At 38.3% G+C, this 19,334-nt stretch overlaps 1 protein-coding gene and 2 non-coding genes across 7 annotated transcripts in view; all 3 read left to right on the forward strand.

Moving 5' to 3' along the window:
* The window catches only part of SSH2 (slingshot protein phosphatase 2), a 229,450-nt gene that overhangs the window by 171,921 nt on the left and 38,195 nt on the right, over positions 1–19,334 (forward strand). For all 5 annotated transcript variants that reach the window (XM_065908717.1, XM_065908718.1, XM_065908721.1 and 2 more), the window contains 4 exons: positions 2,205–2,269; positions 10,479–10,600; positions 15,221–15,289; positions 16,074–16,139. In XM_065908717.1, the coding sequence (XP_065764789.1) occupies positions 2,205–2,269; positions 10,479–10,600; positions 15,221–15,289; positions 16,074–16,139 (322 nt within the window). The remainder of the gene's footprint in view (positions 1–2,204; positions 2,270–10,478; positions 10,601–15,220; positions 15,290–16,073; positions 16,140–19,334) is intronic.
* Positions 4,147–4,226, forward strand: LOC136150445 (small nucleolar RNA U2-19). The gene has a single exon (XR_010659867.1). It is a non-coding gene; the product is annotated as a small nucleolar RNA U2-19 (small nucleolar RNA).
* Positions 13,716–13,822, forward strand: LOC136150379 (U6 spliceosomal RNA). The gene has a single exon (XR_010659812.1). It is a non-coding gene; the product is annotated as a U6 spliceosomal RNA (small nuclear RNA).

The following is a 19,334-nucleotide window of genomic DNA, read 5'->3' on the forward strand; positions in this document are numbered from 1 at the left end:
GATTTGTCTATTATGGGTGTTCCTTATAAGGGGAACCATATACACAATCTTTTGAAACAGGCACCTTTCACTTGAGACATGGCCCCTTTCAAGACTCATCCATGTGATAGTAGGTATCTTTTTATGATAGAATAGTATCATAGTATATGGATATATACCACATTTTATTTATCCATCCATCAGTTGATAGACATTTGAGTGCTTTCCATTTGAGGACTAATATGAATAATGCTGCTGTGAACATTGTGTACACGTGTTTGTGTGGACACATGTTTTCATTTCTCTTGGATTTCTGCTATGAACCCACACTGGTTCTTGTACATGAAACTTATATTGTGTCTCTGGGTTTGAAGTATAATAGAATGAACTTGGGCAAACATAATGACTCTTCTTTTTAATTTTGAAAGTTGAAAGGTTCTTCAATAGAAGAAGTAAAGAAGCCAACAGTAAAATGGGGGGAAAAGGCAAAAAAAAAACTATTCTTTAAGAGAACAAAAGAGGGGAATTCCCTGGTGGTCTAGTGGTAAGGGTTCTGCGTTTTCACTGCTGAGGGTCTAGGTTCCATCCCTAGTCAGGGAGCCTAAGATCCCACAAGTACCACAGGATGGACAACGTCTGTTTGCCAGCCTACTTTTTTTTATTCCTATCTCTCTCCACTTCTTGCACATATCAGTATTTCATCTCATAATTAACAGCTATGAAATTACCTAGAGGAAAAGTATGTATGGAGATTCCAAGACCAGTGTGAGAACAGGTTACACTGGCATCTGTGATTATGCAGCTGCGTTAGTTACTTTAGACTCTCAAAAAAGGGTTGGGCAGGAATGAAGTTTTTTTGTTCTCTCGTTGTCATCATTTATGACAGCACATTATCTAATTATCTCTTACTAGCCAAAGCTTCCCTGCTGGTTCAGACAGTAAAGAATCTGCCTATAATGCAGGAGACCCAAGTTCAGTCCCTGGGTCGGGAAGATCACCTGGAGAAAGGAGTGGCTTCCCACTCCAGTATTCTTGCCTGGAGAATTCCATGGACAGAGGAGCCTGGTACAGGCTGCAGTCCATGGGGTTGCAAAGAGTCGGACACGACTGAGCAACTAACACACAGCCAAAGCTTTGAGATTTCCTAGTACAGTAGGGAACATGAGGAAATCTATAGTAGTTTGATACAAAGAAATTTCAACTTAGTTTTATAGAATGTATAAAAACTAGTGAGGATTGAAATAATGATTGGCCATTTTAAAGCACCTAATGATATGTTCACTAGAATTTATATCCCTTGAGGTTTAGTGTATTTATACACACACACATAAATTTTTCTTTTTTTTTTTTTTGGCCATACTGTGTGGCTTGCAAGATCTTAGTTCCTGACCAAGTATTGAATCCACGCCCTCAGCAGTGAACACACAGAATCCTAACCACTGGACCACCAGGGAATTCCCAAGATTTGATGTATTCAGTAAGTGCATGCTCAGTTGCTCAGTCATGTCCGACTCTTATGGGCTGTAGCCCTCCAGGCTCCTCTGCCCATAGAACTTTTCAGGCAAGAATACTGGAGTGAGTTGTCACTTTCTCCTCCAGGGGATCTTCCCAATCTAAAGACTGAACCTGCATCTCCTGCATTGGCAGGTGGAATCTTTACCTTTGCCCCATCTGGGAAGCCTATTTAATAAGTACTGTCTTTTTAATATCAGCTACTAATGTGAAAATTATTTTTAACTGTTGACATTATTCCGGGGGGAATCTAAAAATCTTTTTAATTATGATTTTTGCAGCTGAATATTACAGTTACAAAAATAGGAATGGCAAAATGGTTAGCTTTTTTTAAGTTAGGAATGATTCTAACACTACATACCATACACCTCAATTTCAGGATTCCCTCAGTTCCGCCTTCTGTGGCCCTGAAAACACAGCCAGTGCTTTCTCTGCCCATCACTCTCACCAACATCAGTCATAGTACAAGACTGTGATTGGTCTCAAGTGCAGCTAGGACAAACACAAAGCAAATTTTAATGTAGTAGAAACTTAAAAGCGAATGTATGGAGATGCAGTCCACCATTCATGTAAAGACACTCAGTTTCTCTGTCTAATTAGAGCCCCTCAGTGAACCAGAACTTTCTTTTACACAAGTTATTAGGGTAGAAGGAATCCTCTCTCTTAACATTACAATGGAGAATAATTATCGTTTGTTTTGTAAATTTCACCAGGTGATCTCCAACAGCATCTCCAAGCAATGTTCATATTACTTCGCCCAGAAGACAACATCAGGCTGGTAAGTTAGTGATATTATTATAACTTTCTTCTTCAAAAGACTAAGATAGCAAACATTAAACAGTCATTTTTATGTCCCGGCACAGTCCTGGGAACTATGTGGACTAGAAAAGAAGAATGACATCAGCAAGGAGCTTAGAATGTAATTGGGGATGTGAGCTAATCTGAAATGATGTGAAATAATTTGATGATCCAAGACTTGCTGAGTGCCATTTTGTGAGTTACTGACCATAGCTCACACATTCTGAAGCAGTGATGCTCAAACTTCAGAGTACATCAGAATCACCTGCAAAGCTTGTTAAACTGCCATTTGCTGGACTCCACCTCAAGAGTTTGATTTGAGGAGAGGGAGGCAGTAATATTTACATTTTTAGCAAGTTTTCAAGTATTGTTGATGCTGCTGGTCCAGGAATCACACTTTGAGAACAACCCCTCTAAAATCCATAACAGTCACTTGCATGTATTAAAAATAGAAATTTGTGGATAGTTTCCAAAATCTGTGAACTTTGGTAGAGCTAAAGCTGAGATCGATCACTCACTTTATCTTCTTCTCATTAATAGAATTCCAGAGTTGGGATTGCACCTCCAAATGTTAAAATAATTTCAACCACTAGAGACTTGGGAAAGCATAAGGGAGCAGTTAGGAAGGCTGAATTGGCAATTAATTTTTTTTCTTTGCTGCTAAAATATGCAGCTTCAGCTGCTTTACATTTATAAAATATAAATTCAAAAAATGTAACTGAACCCTTTGAATGAATTCAGAGTTCAAGTGATAAGCCATTTTACAGCAGTTGTTTTGAATTGTTGCAAACACATAGTCATTATGTTTCAGATTATTGAGTGAGTCATCTTCAAGAAAATGAGTGAATACATTGTGTGACTTTGGACAAATTAGCACTTTTCTAACTGAAAGAAGTATTTGTAGACTCAAAGCAAAGTCCTTTGTTTTGAGTTAAATTTGAAATGCTGAAACTCTCATCCTGGGGATTGTGCATAAGGTTAAAAGTTTGCTAGTCAACTGAAAGTACTGCTTTTATTTTTTTAATAATTCAACAACAAATAGAGGCACTAAATCCCACATTTTGCTTTAGCATTGAAAATAGGACTAAACTAATTTTTCCTCCAGGAAAGATCTACATTGTAAATACAGTCTTAAGCATTAGTACTTAGGAAAACTGTAGCTGATAAAATGAAGACAGTGGTTTTATAGTACTCTTACAGATTATCAAAAACCCATTTAATTAAAAAAAAAAAATAGACTAGGAAATTAAGAACTTTCCTAACATTTAAAGTAACTTTAGCTAATATTTTAAACTAGAACTGAGGTTCTGGCAAGGTACTACTAGAAGGCATCCTTGAGTAATTTGCAGGAGAATTTAAGAAAATGAGTTTTTTGGTTTTGTTGTATAGTACATTGATTTTTTTCCAAAAAGAAAATGTTTTGTCTTTAATCAGATAGTACAGAAATTCATAAAGAACAAAGTAAAAAGCACTTTGTATCCTGTACCCCAAGAAAATCATTTTTACTCTTTGGATGATTATCCTTAGTCTTAAGTGTATGTGTAAGTATGTGGAAGGACTAATGCTAATGCTGAAGCTCCAATACTTTGGCCACCTGATTCGAAGAGCTGATTCAATATAAAAGACCCTGATTCTGGGAAAGACTGAAGGCAAGATGAGAATGGGGTGACAGAGGATGAGATGGTTGGATGGCATCACTGACTCAAGGGACATGAGTTTGAGCAAACTCAGGGAGATAGTGATGGACAGGGAAGCTTGCCATGCTGCAGTTCGTGGGGTCACAGAGAGTCGAACTGGACTTGGCAACTGAACAACAACAATGTGTCTGATGCTCTGCAATCTGCTCTTACTGAACTGGGTCATTGATGAAAACAGCCAAATCTGAGCGTCAGAAAACCTTGCAGTCTACCTAAAGCATGATCTCTGTAGTGCTGACAAGCAAAAATATAAAGTAATTTAAAACTTATTTCTAGGTTGTATGCGCTTATAAAGGTGACAGTGGATCACTGAAGACTTGTCAATGGTTGACTGAGACTTGGGGAAGGGACAGTATATGTTTGAAAGGCTGATCAGTTCTGAGCAATGATAAAAAATATATTACTGACCTTTACAACTGTTGTTTTCTACACTTGATCTGAGCTCAGAAATGAAAGAAGAAAAAAAGTGTATGTCATGTCAGATAGTGCCTTTTTTTTTTTCCTTTTTTGAAATAGGAAGCTAAAAATATAAATGTTTTATAACCTGCTTTCATCACACTTTCCTGTGGGTGTCTTTCCATGTCAGTAAATAAACCTGCTTTTAATGACTACACCGATATAAGTCCTAGAGTTGTTTTTTTGTTTATTTGTTTTTTAAGAATTTCATAGTGATTTTTAAAAAATAACAAAACCCATAGACTCCCTCAAGCTCTGTTCTTTTGAAGACAGTGTTCTTTAGTCTATTAGTGTCACATCTGAAGTCTATTTTAATTTTAGATATTAACTTTGCTTTGTTCTTTGGCTAGAAATTAATATTTACATACTTTTGAAACCTTTCTGATGGATTGGGTGAGCTACATGTCTAGACATTGGGACTTTATAATGTGGATTGCCTCAGGGTAAACATGGCATGCAGGGACATGATGTAATACTCTGGGGAAAGAGATTAAAGGTGCACGGTAAACTTCAGGAGGAGTATTTCCTAACTTGGGTGATGCTGAGGAGGGAAGTTACTGTTATCAGTTCTTGAACTGCTTGTAATCAGATTAAGCATTTAAATGAGGGAAGTTTTAACATTCTTTGATAGATGAGCTTTGAGAACAGTGAGGTTCTTATCTCTCAAAAAGAGTCATGAAATGACTTCTCAGACCTAGGATTGCTGGACCTAGTTCTCCTGAAACTTGTATTAGGATTCCAAATTTAGTAATAAAGGGACTTTCTTAGAGTACTTTTCTCAGTTGCTATTGCTGCCACCTTTTAAAATCCAAAATGCTATTTTATTTGCGTAATTAGAGTAAACCTCAGTAGTATCCTTTTCAATGAGAGCTTCATATAATCAAATGCATCCAAATCATTGTCTTATTCAGGCCATCTATTCCATGGAAGTTCTGGAAACTGAGGAAATACTGGAATTGCAGCCAGTTCTAATATTGCAGCCAGTTCTAATATTACAGTATTAATCTGCAAAATGCTATTTTTAATTATAGTTCTCTGATTGGCTTGATGAATTCAGTTATTAGATATTGTTAAATTCCCCTTAACAGAGGAGTGAAATAGATCTCAAACCAGGATGGGTATTAGGTTTTTCTTTATCCTGTGGCTCTTAAATTTTAATTTAATTCCTTAGTCTAGAATCTTGAAGCTTACAGGGAATTTTGAAGCCTCAAGTTGACTTGAGGCTTTGCAAAAAAAAAAAGAAAATTATAAAAAAATTTAATGTTATCCTTCTAATTAGGACATAGGTATTAAATTAACGTGATGGCTTCCTAACTCCCTGATTAAATCTCCATTTCTGCTTAGTGAAAATTTAGTATTAGCTGTAGGTACCATCTAGAGGTCCATGATCAAATCCCAAGACCTCTAAGTGCGATTCTTCCATCTAAGAAGCTGAAAATGGAGTGAATCTGTGATATGCCAGTTGTTGTTGTTTAGTCACTAAGTCGTGTCCAACTCTTTTGTGACCCTGTGGACTGTAGCTCACTAGGCTTCTCTGTGGAATTTCCCAGGCAAGAATACTGGAATGAGTTTCCATTTCCTTCTCCAGGAGATCTTCCCAACCCAGGGATTGAACCCATATCTTCTGCATTGGCAGGTGGATTCTTTACCCCTGAGCCACCAGGGAAGCCAATAACTCAAGTCTAAATTAGAGTGAGATGACTGGGACCTTCCCCATTAGGTTTGGGATCTTCCGTTATGGTTAGACTAGACAAGGGAGGGCCAAACATTTGAAATGCTCTTTATATTTTAAATAGATACACAAACACACACCTCACTTGTAAAAGAAACACAACTAATGTTTTATTTGAATATCCCAAACTTGCTAACTTGGCCTGGTAACTTACATAATAGGTAATATTTATGGAGTTTGTTTGTTTTTGTTTTCACTTGTATTGGCTTCCACTGAGCCAGTCAGTCTCCACTAATTGATGTAGAAGTTGTAAATAAATGACCAGAAGCACAGTTCAGTTGTCCCCATGCCATTTGCATGTGGACCTTTCCAGAAATCTTCAGAGCTTTGACAGCATAAAAGTCCTCTAACATACATATTCAGGAAACTGAACAGTTAGAGCTTGCCAAAGCAGGCCCAGGTTTGAAGTGAAGTGAAGTCACTCAGTCGTGTCCGACTCTTTATGACCCCATGGACTGTAGCCCACCAGGCTCCTCCGTCCATGGGATTTCCAGGCAAGAATACTGGAGTGGGTTGCCATTTCCTTCTCCAGGGGATCTTCCCGACCCAGGGATCGAACCCAGGTCTCCTGCATTGCAGGCAGATGCTTTAACCTCTGAGCTACCAAGGAGGCCCAGGTTTAGATATGTAATAATATCTAGGTATGTAATAATACCTGAGATCTTGTTTATTAGAAATTCTAGTTTACTTGCACCAGGTGTTTGGTTGATTTAATATTTTGTGGAATGTTTCTGGAGACTCAGAGTCTGTGCTGCCCCCAGTCCTCCTCATGTGCATTTGCTGCTGGCCATTACTCTGTGTATAGTGCTCACTCAGTCTGAGCCCATAGGACTAGACCTTTGTCAGTCTAAATATTAATTATCTCTTAACTTCTTACAGGTGAATTTGGTTTGAAATGTCCTGTTATTTCATGGAACATAAAAGTCAGCAGTACAGCTTTCTACCTGCTACATGGAGTCAGAATGGTGGGAATTACATTCTTGGTGTATGAGCTCTTATTAGAAACAAGCTTTAACGTAGCTACTTTTGGTGTCTGTCCTCACAGGTAGCTTTTCCTCGGAGAGTCAGAGTAGAGGCGGAAAGATAGCCAGGAGTGCCTCACCTCTGCCTTACTAAGTGGGTCATTTGATGGCTCTTTTTTTTTTTCTTCTTTGCCTGTGAGACCATCACCAGAGTCTATGCCATGGACATATTCATCACCTCTGTGATTGTTTCCTCCAGAGACTTCCCTGGTGGTCCAGTGGTTAAGAATCTGCTTTCCAATGCAGGGGACATGGGTTCAATCCCTGGTTGGGGAACTAAGATCCCACATGCTGTGCAGTGTGGCCAAAAATAAATAAAAGTTCCCTCCAACCCTCCCTACTTCCATCTTCTTCCTCCTCCTTACAATGATGATGATGATGGCGACAATTAGCAGAAGACCTACCCTCTTAGCAAATTTTTTTAGTAGACTTTATTTTTTAGAACAGTTGTAAGTTCACAGTAAAATTGAGCAGAAGGTGCAGAGACTTCCCACATACCCTCTATTCCTGCTCAAGCATAGCCATCTCCACTATTACTGTCTCCCACAAGACATCTTTTACAATTGATGGACCTACATTGACACATCATTATTATCAAAGTCTGTGGTTTACAAAAGAGTTCACCCTTGGGTGTTGTACATTTTACAGGTTTTGACAAATATATAGTGACATGTATGTAGCCCACCACTTTAGTATCATGCAGAGTTATTTCACTGCCCTAAAAATCCTTCGTGCTCCTCTAACCCCTGGCAACCACTGATCTTTTTACTGACTCCATAGTTTTACCTTTTCCAGAATGTCATAGAGCTGGAACCATACAGGAGATATCTAGCCTCTTCTTGTTGGCTTCTTTCCCTTAGTAATGTGCATGTAAGATTCCTCCATGTCTTCTCATGGCTTGACAGCTCATTTCTTTTTAACACTGAGTAATGTTCCATTATCTGGGTGTATCGTAGTCTATCCATTCACCTACTGGAGAATATCTTGTTGCTTCCCACTGTTGGAAGATCTTAAAGTAAAACTTGGGCATCATGTCCTCTTACTCCAGATATTTAAGAAAAAGGTATAATCAACAAGGCCATTATCATGCTGACACTAAGCTTTTAATGTCATCCAAGACCATGTGCATATTTGAATTTTCTGAAAGCCCTTTTAAAAGATCATAATTGTGACAAAAATGATATAAACTTCAGATATCTGAAACAAGAAAATGTTATAGTGCATAATCTGTAAGAGTTCAATAGAACATACTCCTCTGGGATATTAAACTTTGCTTTGGAATCTTGAGAAAGAAGAATGGAACTGGAGGAATCAACCTGCCTGACTTCAGGCTCTACTACAAAGCCACAGTCATCAAGACAGTATGGTACTGGCACAAAGACAGAAATATAGATCAATGGAACAAAATAGAAAGCCCAGAGATAAATCCACATACCTACGGACACCTTATCTTCGAAAGAGGAGGCAAGAATATACAATGGAAAAAAGACAACCTCTTTAACAAGTGGTGTTGGGAAAACTGGTCAACCACTTGTAAAAGAATGAAACTAGAACACTTTCTAACAATACACAAAAATAAACTCAAAATGGATTAAAGATCTAAATATAAGACCAGAAACTATAAAACTCCTAGAGGAGAACATAGGCAAAACGCTCTCCAACATAAATCACAGCAAGATCCTCTATGACCCACCTCCCAGAATATTGGAAATAAAAGCAAAAATAAACAAATGGGACATAATTAAACTTAAAAGCTTTTGCACAACAAAGGAAACTATAAGCAAGGTGAAAAGACAACCTTCAGAATGGGAGAAAATAATAGCAAACAAAGCAACAGACAAAGGATTAATCTCAAAAATATACAAGCAATTCCTGCAGCTCAATTCCAGAAAAATAAATGACCCAATCAAAAAATGGGCCAAAGATCTAAACAGACATTTCTCCAAAGAAGACATACAGATGACTAACAAACACTTGAAAAGATGCTCAACATCACTCATTATCAGAGAAATGCAAATCAAAACCTCAATGAGGTACCATTACACGCCAGTCAGGATGGCTGCTATCTAAAAGTCTACAAGCAATAAATGCTGGAGAGGGTGTGGAGAAAAGGGAACCCTCTTACACTGTTGGTGGGAATGCAAACTAGTACAGCCACTATGGAGAACAGTGTGGAGATTCCTTAAAAAACTGGAAATAGAACTGCCATATGACCCAGCAATCCCACTCTTGGGCATACACACCAAGGAAACCAGATCTGAAAGAGACACGTGCACCCCAATGTTCGTCGCAGCACTGTTTATAATAGCCAGGACATGGAAGCAACCTAGATACCCATCAGCAGACGAATGGATAAGAAAGCTATGGTACATATACACAATGGAATATTACTCAGCCATTAAAAAGAATTCATTTGAATCAGTTCTAATGAGATGGATGAAACTGGAGCCCATTATACAGAGTGAAGTAAGCCAGAAAGATAAAGCCCAATACAGTATACTAACGCATATATATGGAATTTAAAAAGACTGTAACGATAACCCTATATGCAAAACAGAAAAAGAGAACAGATGTACAGAACAGACTTTTAGACTCTGTGGGAGAAGGCAAGGGTGGGATGTTCAGAGAGAACAGCATTGAAACAAGTATGCTATCAAGGGTGAAGCAGATCACCAGCCCAGGCTGGATGCATGAGACAAGTGCTCAGGGCTGGTGCACTGGGAAGACCCAGAGGGATGGAATGGGGAGGGAGGTGGGAGGGGGGATCGGGATGGGAAACACATGTAAATCCATGGCTGATTCATGTCAATGTATGGCAAAACCCACTACAATATTGTAAAGTAATTAGCCTCCAACTAATAAAAATAAATGGAAAAAATAAAAATGAATAAATAAATAAACTTTGCTTTGTATTATAATTGTTGGTGGGACTTGGATCTGTGAATCACAGATCACATTCCATTCTTAGATCAATAGAACATGCCCAGGTAATTGTTACTGTTATAAATTAATCTAACACCAAATGTTTATTGAGCATTTAGTATATGCCAAGCACTGTACTTCACATGCATTATTTCATATGATTCTTATAACCCAACAGAATAGATATTATTATATCCCTTCCAAATAACTTACTGAAAGCTTTGTAGTTAATACATGAGTTGGAATTTAAATTTAGATCTCCTGACTATGGCTCTGCTGTTTCCTGAGTATACTTTAAAATGGTGTTGTAAAAAGGGCTGAATGATCTTAAATTGATCTTGTAAATTTCTTAATTTCCAGGCTGTAAGACTAGAAAGTACTTACCAGAATCGAACACGCTATATGGTAGTGGTTTCAACTAATGGTAGACAAGACACTGAAGAAAGCATCGTCTTAGGAATGGATTTCTCCTCTAATGACAGGTATAGTACCTCAAATGGGAGGATGGGATAACCTCTTTTTAAACAACCTACTCTAGTTACCTTTTGAGTTATCACAAGAACATCTTATGCAGTTCTACCTCTAAAAAGTTCAGCATGTAAAACTAGAGAATATCAAAAGTATCTTAGCCACACAATCTTTAGAGACAAAATTGTTTAGTGATGTGTTTGGTTATGTGTCCCTGATTTTACAACTCTTCCTTACCTTCTTCCTGTCATCTTTAGGTAGTAACGATATAAAGCAAATGGTTTAAAGTTCTGTCTCCAAGGAGGGAAAAAAATGGCTTTTCTTTGCAATCCACTTTATTTTAAGCCATAATGACTCACTTGGTGATTCTGGGGCACACATCCTTTGTGATTTTGTACCAGTAGGTTCTGGGGGCAAAGAGAGCCCACTTTAATTCCAGTCTCTTACATCCATGGCCTTACACCTTGCTTCTGTCAGATGTCACACTTCCTTTTTTCTTCTTCTGAGTTAGAAAGGAGGGGGGAAGGATGATTTCTAAACCTCAAAACAGAACCTTTTATAATATTCACCTTTGACTTTAGCAGCACTTTACATCCTAAGATTAAAGATATCACACAGAACCTGGCTCCTTTGTGCCCCGAAGGCTTGTCGCTTTCTTTTTTTATCTTCCCACTTTTTCTGGAGAAATCTTAGGAAGACTGTGGAATGTGGCTGCTAAGCAGATCTTTGCATTGTAGATAATAAGCCTCAGGAAATCCTGCCAGATGTCTCAAAGCATGGACTTCCTGGTTCAGGACTAGAATGCAATTGTGGAGTAGCTAGGGGTGTGACCCAGGCTGGGAGAATTTAGCCACAGAGAGCAAAGAAGACTGAGAGCTATTCTCATTGTCCTAGAGTTGGAAGGAGGGAAAAAAAAAAATCACACTGTCACCAGAAAGATTTTCAAACTAGTGTTTACCTGAACTTGAACATAGCAGTCAGCCTGAAAATGATTTGTGGGTTCACCAGGATCACAGGGCCAGAGTCGTTACCTTGTATACCACTTACAGCCTTTAATTGTAATGCCCTGCAATTACACAGGATTGAAAACCACATTTAGGAAGCTTTTTCTCCTGCCCGGTTTTAACCTCTCCTGTTACCTAAGCAGCAGATCTTTCCAGAAGTATTCATCCTGTAAGAATACCTATCTTGCCTACATTCATTAGTATTTTAAAACCTCTGACTTGGGTTTTTATCTTTCTAGATCTGTACTGTCTAGTATGTTAGCCACTAATCACATTGTAACTATTTAAATAAAATTAAATAAAACTAAAGTTTCAGTTCCTCTGCCACAACTAGCCACATTTCACGTGCTCTAGCTCTATGTGACTTGTGGCTTGCCTGTTGGACAGAGCACTTCCGTCATCACAGAAAGATCAGGTGGACACTGTGGCTCTCCATCTTGCTTCCTTTGATTTGGTTCTCCCTGACCGCTCCTTTGGAAGTCCCATAAAACAGGAACTGGAGCTGCGTGGACACAGCATTTGAGTCTTGCCCGAGAGAGAGAAGGTGACAACTTCAGATTCTCCTGACCCAGAGTGTGAGAAGTCAGGTGTCTAATGCTCTCTCTCTTTCACCTTGTCCAACATCCCCAGAAATCATAAAGAATGCTTATTAATGTGAGTGCCCAGTAATTTATCCTCAGTGAACTGCATCTGTCTTTGGTAATAGTCCTGCCTGATTCATACCTGACCAACAAAAGAAAATTTTCATTTATGGAAGACAAAATGTGATAAGAAAAGCTAGAGAAACTAGTTTTAATTCTGTTTGGTAAATTTGATATTGTGAATTATTCCCCTACACCCTCTGTTTGAATGAGCTTAGATAGTAAGAAAAATGCTACCTACTTCAGAATACCATTGCTCAGGTAATCTAGTATCGTTTATGTCTCAGTTGCTGTTTAAGGATCCTGTATCCTTTGTATCTGTGAATATAAAAGGTTAATGTTTCAGAACAGTATTAAACCAGAGTGGAACTCAGAATGTTTATGACATGCTCATTCCAAGGATTCTCAAAATCTATTACAGCCAATTTATTTAGCCTCTTTGTAAGATCTTTACATATTGTGTTATAGTTTAAGTGATAAATTTTTTAATAAGAAGTATAGCTTTAGTTTCCAAATTGCATTTTATATATATTTCAAGTTATAAAAGAGCTTTATGATGTTTTAATTTTTCTTCATTCCACCAATACCTTGAAATGTCTGGTACATAAAGCCACTTAATGAATATTTTTTAATGAGATGAGTATCTATTAAAAGAAGTAACTATATTTTAATGGAGAAAATCTCATGTGACTCAAGATAAACTAGATAAAAATACTAGATGTGCCTAATTCAGGCCTCTCTTTCCTGTCATGTGATGAAGCTACTCCTTAATGTAAAAAAACATTCTGACCTGAATACAAGCAGAAAATGTGATGTTTGGTTCCTGCATATCATTGTCACTTGTCTAAAGTTTAACTGGTGTCTGGTCACAAGCCCATGGATCACACTCCTTTGAACCTCTGGTACCTTGTTTAGTTACTTAATTTCTCGATTTGCCACTAAGCTATTGGCCCTTCATATACTTGTTGCTAGGACCTAGCTAAGCATTTGCTTAAAAAAAAAAAACTTACTCTAAAAACTCACTCAACCTTGAGAAGCCATTTTCAAAACAGGTTTTCTTTGCACCCATCTCATCTATTCAACAAAAACAGTGGTGGAGCTGTCTTCTCCCTCCAGGGCCTGGCACAAGAACTGTTCGGGAGTTCAGGCCCAAGGTTACGGTGTGCTTAAGCTGTTCAATCTTGATCTGATTCTCCTACTCTGGAATCACTAGTGGCATTGTGAGTAATACAGGCTAGCAAGTGCAGTGCACATTAGACGCAGCCCAACTAGGAGACGGCCTCCCTTAGTCCTGCAGTGACTCCAGCAATGGGAGGTCCATGTTCCCTGCATTGTTTTTAATGCATTATCATGACGTCCCCCTCCCTGCCCTGCCAAAATCACTCTCCGTTTTACTAGAGCACCCACTACAGATTCATATTGAACATTTGTTTTACATGACAATACAGTCATATGTATTTTTCACTTTATTTTTCTTCACTTTAGTGTTCGTTTCGGCAGCATATATACTAAAATTGGAACGATACAGAGAAGATTAGCATGGTCCCTGAGCAGGAATGACACACAAGTCCATGAAGTGTTCCATATTTTTTTTAAAACATATATATATATATTTTTTCACTTTAAATATGTTAGATTTTTTTGATAACCCTATGAGGTTTAGGTTTTGTTACCTGCATTTTAAGATGAAGAAACTAAGCCTGAGAGGGGTTAAATAATATGTCAAAAGGAATTGAAATACTGAAGGAGATTAGGTTCAGATCTTTTGACATAGTATAACTAACTGCTCAATAAATGGTAGTTGTTATGTTTAAGCACTGTTGGATACTTTTTTTTTTAGTGTGTTATCTAATTTAATCTTCAAAACAGCCCAATAAAGAAGATATTTTTTATCCTAGTTTTACAGATAGGAAACTGGAGCACAACACAATTAATTATACGGTTAATGTCAGAATCCAGATTCTAGAGCCCCTCTGACTCCAGAGCCTATGTTCTTAGCCATCCTTCACTGTTCCACCTCCTACATCCAGTGTTCTTTCTCCTATATCATACTGCTTTTCTAGATATATTGGCAGGGAAAGAGTGTGGGAGCCTTTGGGAGACTAGATGGAAGGGAAAATGGCTTATGGCAGCCTTAAGGAGAAAAAATCACAGAAGTCTTACTAAGGTAATTATAGTTGTCCAGAGAAGTGGTGTGGTAGAGACTCGATTGGGAGTCCATGGTTTCCATCCCAGCCTGTTCCACTAACTTAAAAGTAATTTCTTTCCTGGAGTGGATGTGATTTAAATAATATTCTAACACGTGATCCTAGAGCTGCCCCTCTGTTGGTTGTTGAGAGTCCTGTTCACTCTGTACTTCAGCAATGCTGTTTCGATGCATAGCCGCCAAGCACTGTTTTATTCATTTAAACGGCAATGTGTCTCTTTTGTCTCTTTAAGCCATCAACAATTACTTTTCCCTTATAGACTACTGAGTATATTATGGCATTTAATAAATCTATGTAAACCTCGGAATTAAAATTGAGCAAATCACATTCAGAGATCTGCAGTAACCAGCAGTCGTTCTTGGTATTAGAAATAATTCTTAGAGTTGACTTGGGAGCTGTCACTTGGGCTGAGCCCTGCCAGGAGCACATCAGCCGTCACCTGGACTTTTCAGACAGCGGCCATTGGCAAGAGGGCAATACAGGAAGCTGAGTCAGTTAGGTTTTCTTTGTTAAATATGTAAGTATCTAACGAACAAATATATAGTTAGTTATATAACAGATACATAACAGATACTAATGTAAGTATCTAACTAACTGTTTAAACACCTGTTTAAAACAACTTCTGGCATATACGTTGGATTCCTTGTAATATGTTAGAAATTTCTCCACCTGTGTCAGAATTTAGAACTTAGGGACTTATCCTTTGTGGTGAAAGAGTTAAAAAAAAAAACTGCTTCCTAGGGTAACAGAAAGTAACTTATGGACTATTTCTTGTCTTGCAGTAGCACTTGTACCATGGGCTTAGTCCTGCCTCTCTGGAGTGACACCCTAATCCATTTGGATGGTGATGGGTAAGAGCGTTCCCTTTTTATTCTCCTACAGAAAGCCAAGGGGTGGTGTTCCATCTTAGTGCCCATTCATTCAGCTGAATGGGAGGCCCATTGTACCCGACTGAACTGTCATATCAGCAGCTCAGCGAGTCCTTTTCAACTCCTGTTTTGTAAAGTAGAGTAAAAACACAGCTTGCCAGAGCCTCTCACTCCTGTCCTTCTGGGCCGACTGTGGTGAGAGTCCAAACAAAGACGGGCTAGTCTGTTGGCTCACTCTTTAGTCTGAGCATGTGGGACTGTTGCAATGCTCTCCCAGAGGATGATATGTTCTGTTTCAAATAACCTCTCGCTGCCTCTGCCAGCTGTCAGCCTACAGTATAACCCATTTCTCTGCCAGTTCTTTCCAGTGACCCCCCCACCCCCACCTCCTGGTGTTTTTAGAATGTGTCCCCAAGAGACCAAGATGTTTGCTCCAGTTTATAATACCAGGGTCAGGTTTACTAAGAACCCGCAAGACTTCCAAGTAGAAATATACAGCTGAACAGTTTGTCCATAGCTACAGCTGGGAAACGGTATGTAATTCCCTCACTCCAACGTGGGAGTCCATTCATGTTGCTTGGTAGATAAAATCAGACAATTTGTCGAAGCTTTTCAGTCAAGTCCTACTCCAGTTTACTTCTACACAAAGTACTTGATACCTTCTGCTGAGCCAGCAGTTGCTAGCCTAGGAAACATCCTTGAAAACTCACAACTGAAATAACCTACTCTCACTTAACGGATTTTTGTTTGATTCTGTTTTCCTTAGTGGGTTCAGCGTCTCAACGGATAACAGAGTTCACATATTCAAACCTGTATCTGTGCAGGCAATGTGGTAAGAGGACTTTTGATTATCTCTACAAAAGTTTTTTTTTAATATGTTATTGAAACAGTATTTTGTGAGAAATTGTATTTGAAATGAAAGTTCTTTATGAAAATGCCTGGTTATCTGTTTGTGTGTATAGGATTTTGGGTTATCTGTTTGTGTGGCCATTACAGTTAAAGATGACCTAGAAGTTCAGTTTGCAAATGACCGCAATGTAAGGCCTGCAGCATTGGTGACCAAGTGAAACTCACAGGTATTCTTCATGGATCACATAGCCTGTTGGAACTGAGCTTTATAGGGACACATTGACTCAGTTGGTAGCCATCTAGAGCCGCATCTAGAACATTCATGACTATGCATTAATTTCCTCTTTCTTCAGGTAATCAGGGATAGCATTGATAGAGTTACATTATATATCGATGTTTCCATTTAAATTGTTGGCAGCTGTTTGTGACACTATTTATAATGCACATAAATTCTAGAAAAAACACCGTAGTTGGTAATAACCATCAGCTGATGTACTGACACTTCTGGGGTTACTTACTGTATGTGTCAGGCATTGAGTCTAGTGCTCTACATAGATTACATCTAATCATCACACCAACTCCCCAAAATAATATTATTAGCTCTTTATGTTGGGTGAGAAAACTGAAGTTTGAGAGAGGTCACCTAACTGGCCTACAAGTATCTCTTACATTTAGACAGAATACACTCTTTTTCTCTTGCTCTGGATTATCTAGAAAAATGATCCAATATAAGCAGGGAGTGATGTGACTCTTAAGATTCAGAGCCGTCCCCCGGTCAGGGATTTGAGTTTCAGCCCTCTTTCAGTTGCCTGTTCTGTTGTGGAAGTCCCCACGAGGAGCAGAATGGGCAGAATGCAAGCCAAAGGAGAAATAAAGGAGCCTGAAAAAGACTCCAGGGAGATCACTTACCCCTGAATAACTGGATTGATTGACTTGAAGTGGGTGCAGTCCTAAAAGAGAGTCCACTGAACCATTAAATCTTATTACCTCATACAGTAACGGAGGTGGGACAGAGTTTCAGGTCATGTGTTTAGACCAATTTTTAGTTTTAGGGCATATTTTAGTGATAAATTACTCATAGAAAAATGTATAACCTCTTTTGACTAAGATTCAGTTAAAAGCAACTGACCTGCAATTACACTCTGCTGTATTCAAAATGGATAACTGACAAGAACCTATTGTATAGCACATGAAATTCTACTCAAAGTTATATGCCAGCCTGGATGGGAGAGGGACTTGGGGGAGAATGGATACATGTGTATGTATGGCTGAGGCCCTTCACTGCTCACCTGAAACTACGACAGGATTGTTCATCAGCTGTGCCCCAATACAAAATAAAACATTTAAAGTTTGAAGGAAAATGTATGTGACCTGTAGCAAATAAAATCCAACAGCCTAAGTCCCATAAATGCAGTGTTCTTAGCTATATTTGGGGCAGGAATACAAAGCAGTCTTATTTCTTTAGGATTCAAGTAATTCAAGCTTTGATGTTTTAAAGTAGACTGACTAGTCCTAGCTCTGTTAGCTTGTTGCAGAATAAACTTTTTTTGGTGTACCACATGGGGAGTAGTGAACTGAAAGTCACAGGAAAACAAAAAACCCTAGTAGATGATGTGTGAATCAAAGCAACGTTTAGACCAGGTGTTTCCTTCACAGGAAGGTGGTTACTACACCCTCTCTCTCCTGTACACAGCTGAAATACAAGGTGGCTGTGCCTAGAATGTGTTTTAGGGTACTTGCACCAAATACTTATAGCATATGCTTTTGAAGCATGTGTTTCCTGGATGAAGAAAACATGCATTGAATATCCTATATGTTGCACTAAGCTAACTTTTACTTTAGAATATGTGTTCATGCTCAGTCGTGTCCACCTCTTTTTGTGGCCCCGTGGGCTGTAGCCTGCCAGGCTCTTCTGTCCATGGGATTTCCCAGGCAAGAATGCTGGAGTGGGTTGCCATTTCCTCCTCCAGGGGATCTTCCCAACCCACATGCCTCCTACATTGCAGGTGGATTCTTTACCTGCTGAGCCATGGGTGACTAGAGACTTGAATCTGTGTAATGAAACTGAAATTGCTGAGAATTCTGAGAATTTGGCTTAGTTTGAGTAAAAGGAAACATTTTAAAAGATGCTGCAATTTTGTTCTTTTGGGAAAATCTAATTCCCTAGTAGAAATGGACTGGCATGTTTTTCCAATCAAATTGGTCATAATTTTATTTTTTAATGTACATTATATGAGGTTGACAAGGATTCAAGAAACAGCACTGTCATAGCCTCACTGATGGGAAAATAAACTGGACTGACCTTTCTGGAGAATGATTTGCCAGTACGCCTTACCATTTTGTATGCTCTTTGACATAGTGATTCTGCTTCCAAGAATTTATCCTGAGGTAATAATTATCAAGGGTGTGTGCAGATTTTTAACTGTAAGAATCTTTATCAGTTGTTCTAATAGTATCAAAAAATGGAAAGCAATTTAAATGTCTAAAAAACTAGGAATTAGTTAAATTCCAGTACATCCATGTTTCTAAATACGCAGCCATTGAAAATTATCTAGTTGAGCTTTTATTGACATGGAAAAATGTTGATGACAAAGTGTAAAGTAAAAGAACAAATTAAATGGTATGCGGAATATGATCATGTCTTTATTTTAAATCTCTGCAGAGACAGACTGGAAAGATCTATACTAAAAGCTTAGCAGTGGTTGTTTCTGAGTGGTCAGATTACAGGATATTCCTGCCTTTTACCTGAGATCCCTAAACTTTCTAAAATGAGCATGATCATATTTGTTATGAAAGAAGAAACCGTAAAAAGGCATTTTTAAGCAAAAGATATAAATAGATTGGCCACAGAGTTCTCTCATAATGTCCTTTTCCCTTAGGAAAGAGATATTAATTTATAGCTAATAAGTCATTTCATTCAACAAATTTTAACTTTGAACTAGAAGGCATTCTTGTTTTTTTTTTTTTTAAAGAAGGCATTCTTTTAGGCTCTTGAGATACATCAGTAAACAAAAACATAGAAAGATGCCTGCTTTGGAGTAACTAACTTCCTAGCATTTCTGGCTCAAGTTTTGCCCAAGTATATAACCAAAACAATATTTATGAGTTTTGTTTACCTTTCTTGAGTTCCTAGGTTTGGAGTCAGAGATCTAATTAGTCACAGAATAACCAGAGCTGT

Source organism: Muntiacus reevesi, chromosome 18, assembly GCF_963930625.1.
Source record: "Muntiacus reevesi chromosome 18, mMunRee1.1, whole genome shotgun sequence".
Taxonomy (NCBI): Eukaryota; Metazoa; Chordata; class Mammalia; order Artiodactyla; family Cervidae; genus Muntiacus; species Muntiacus reevesi.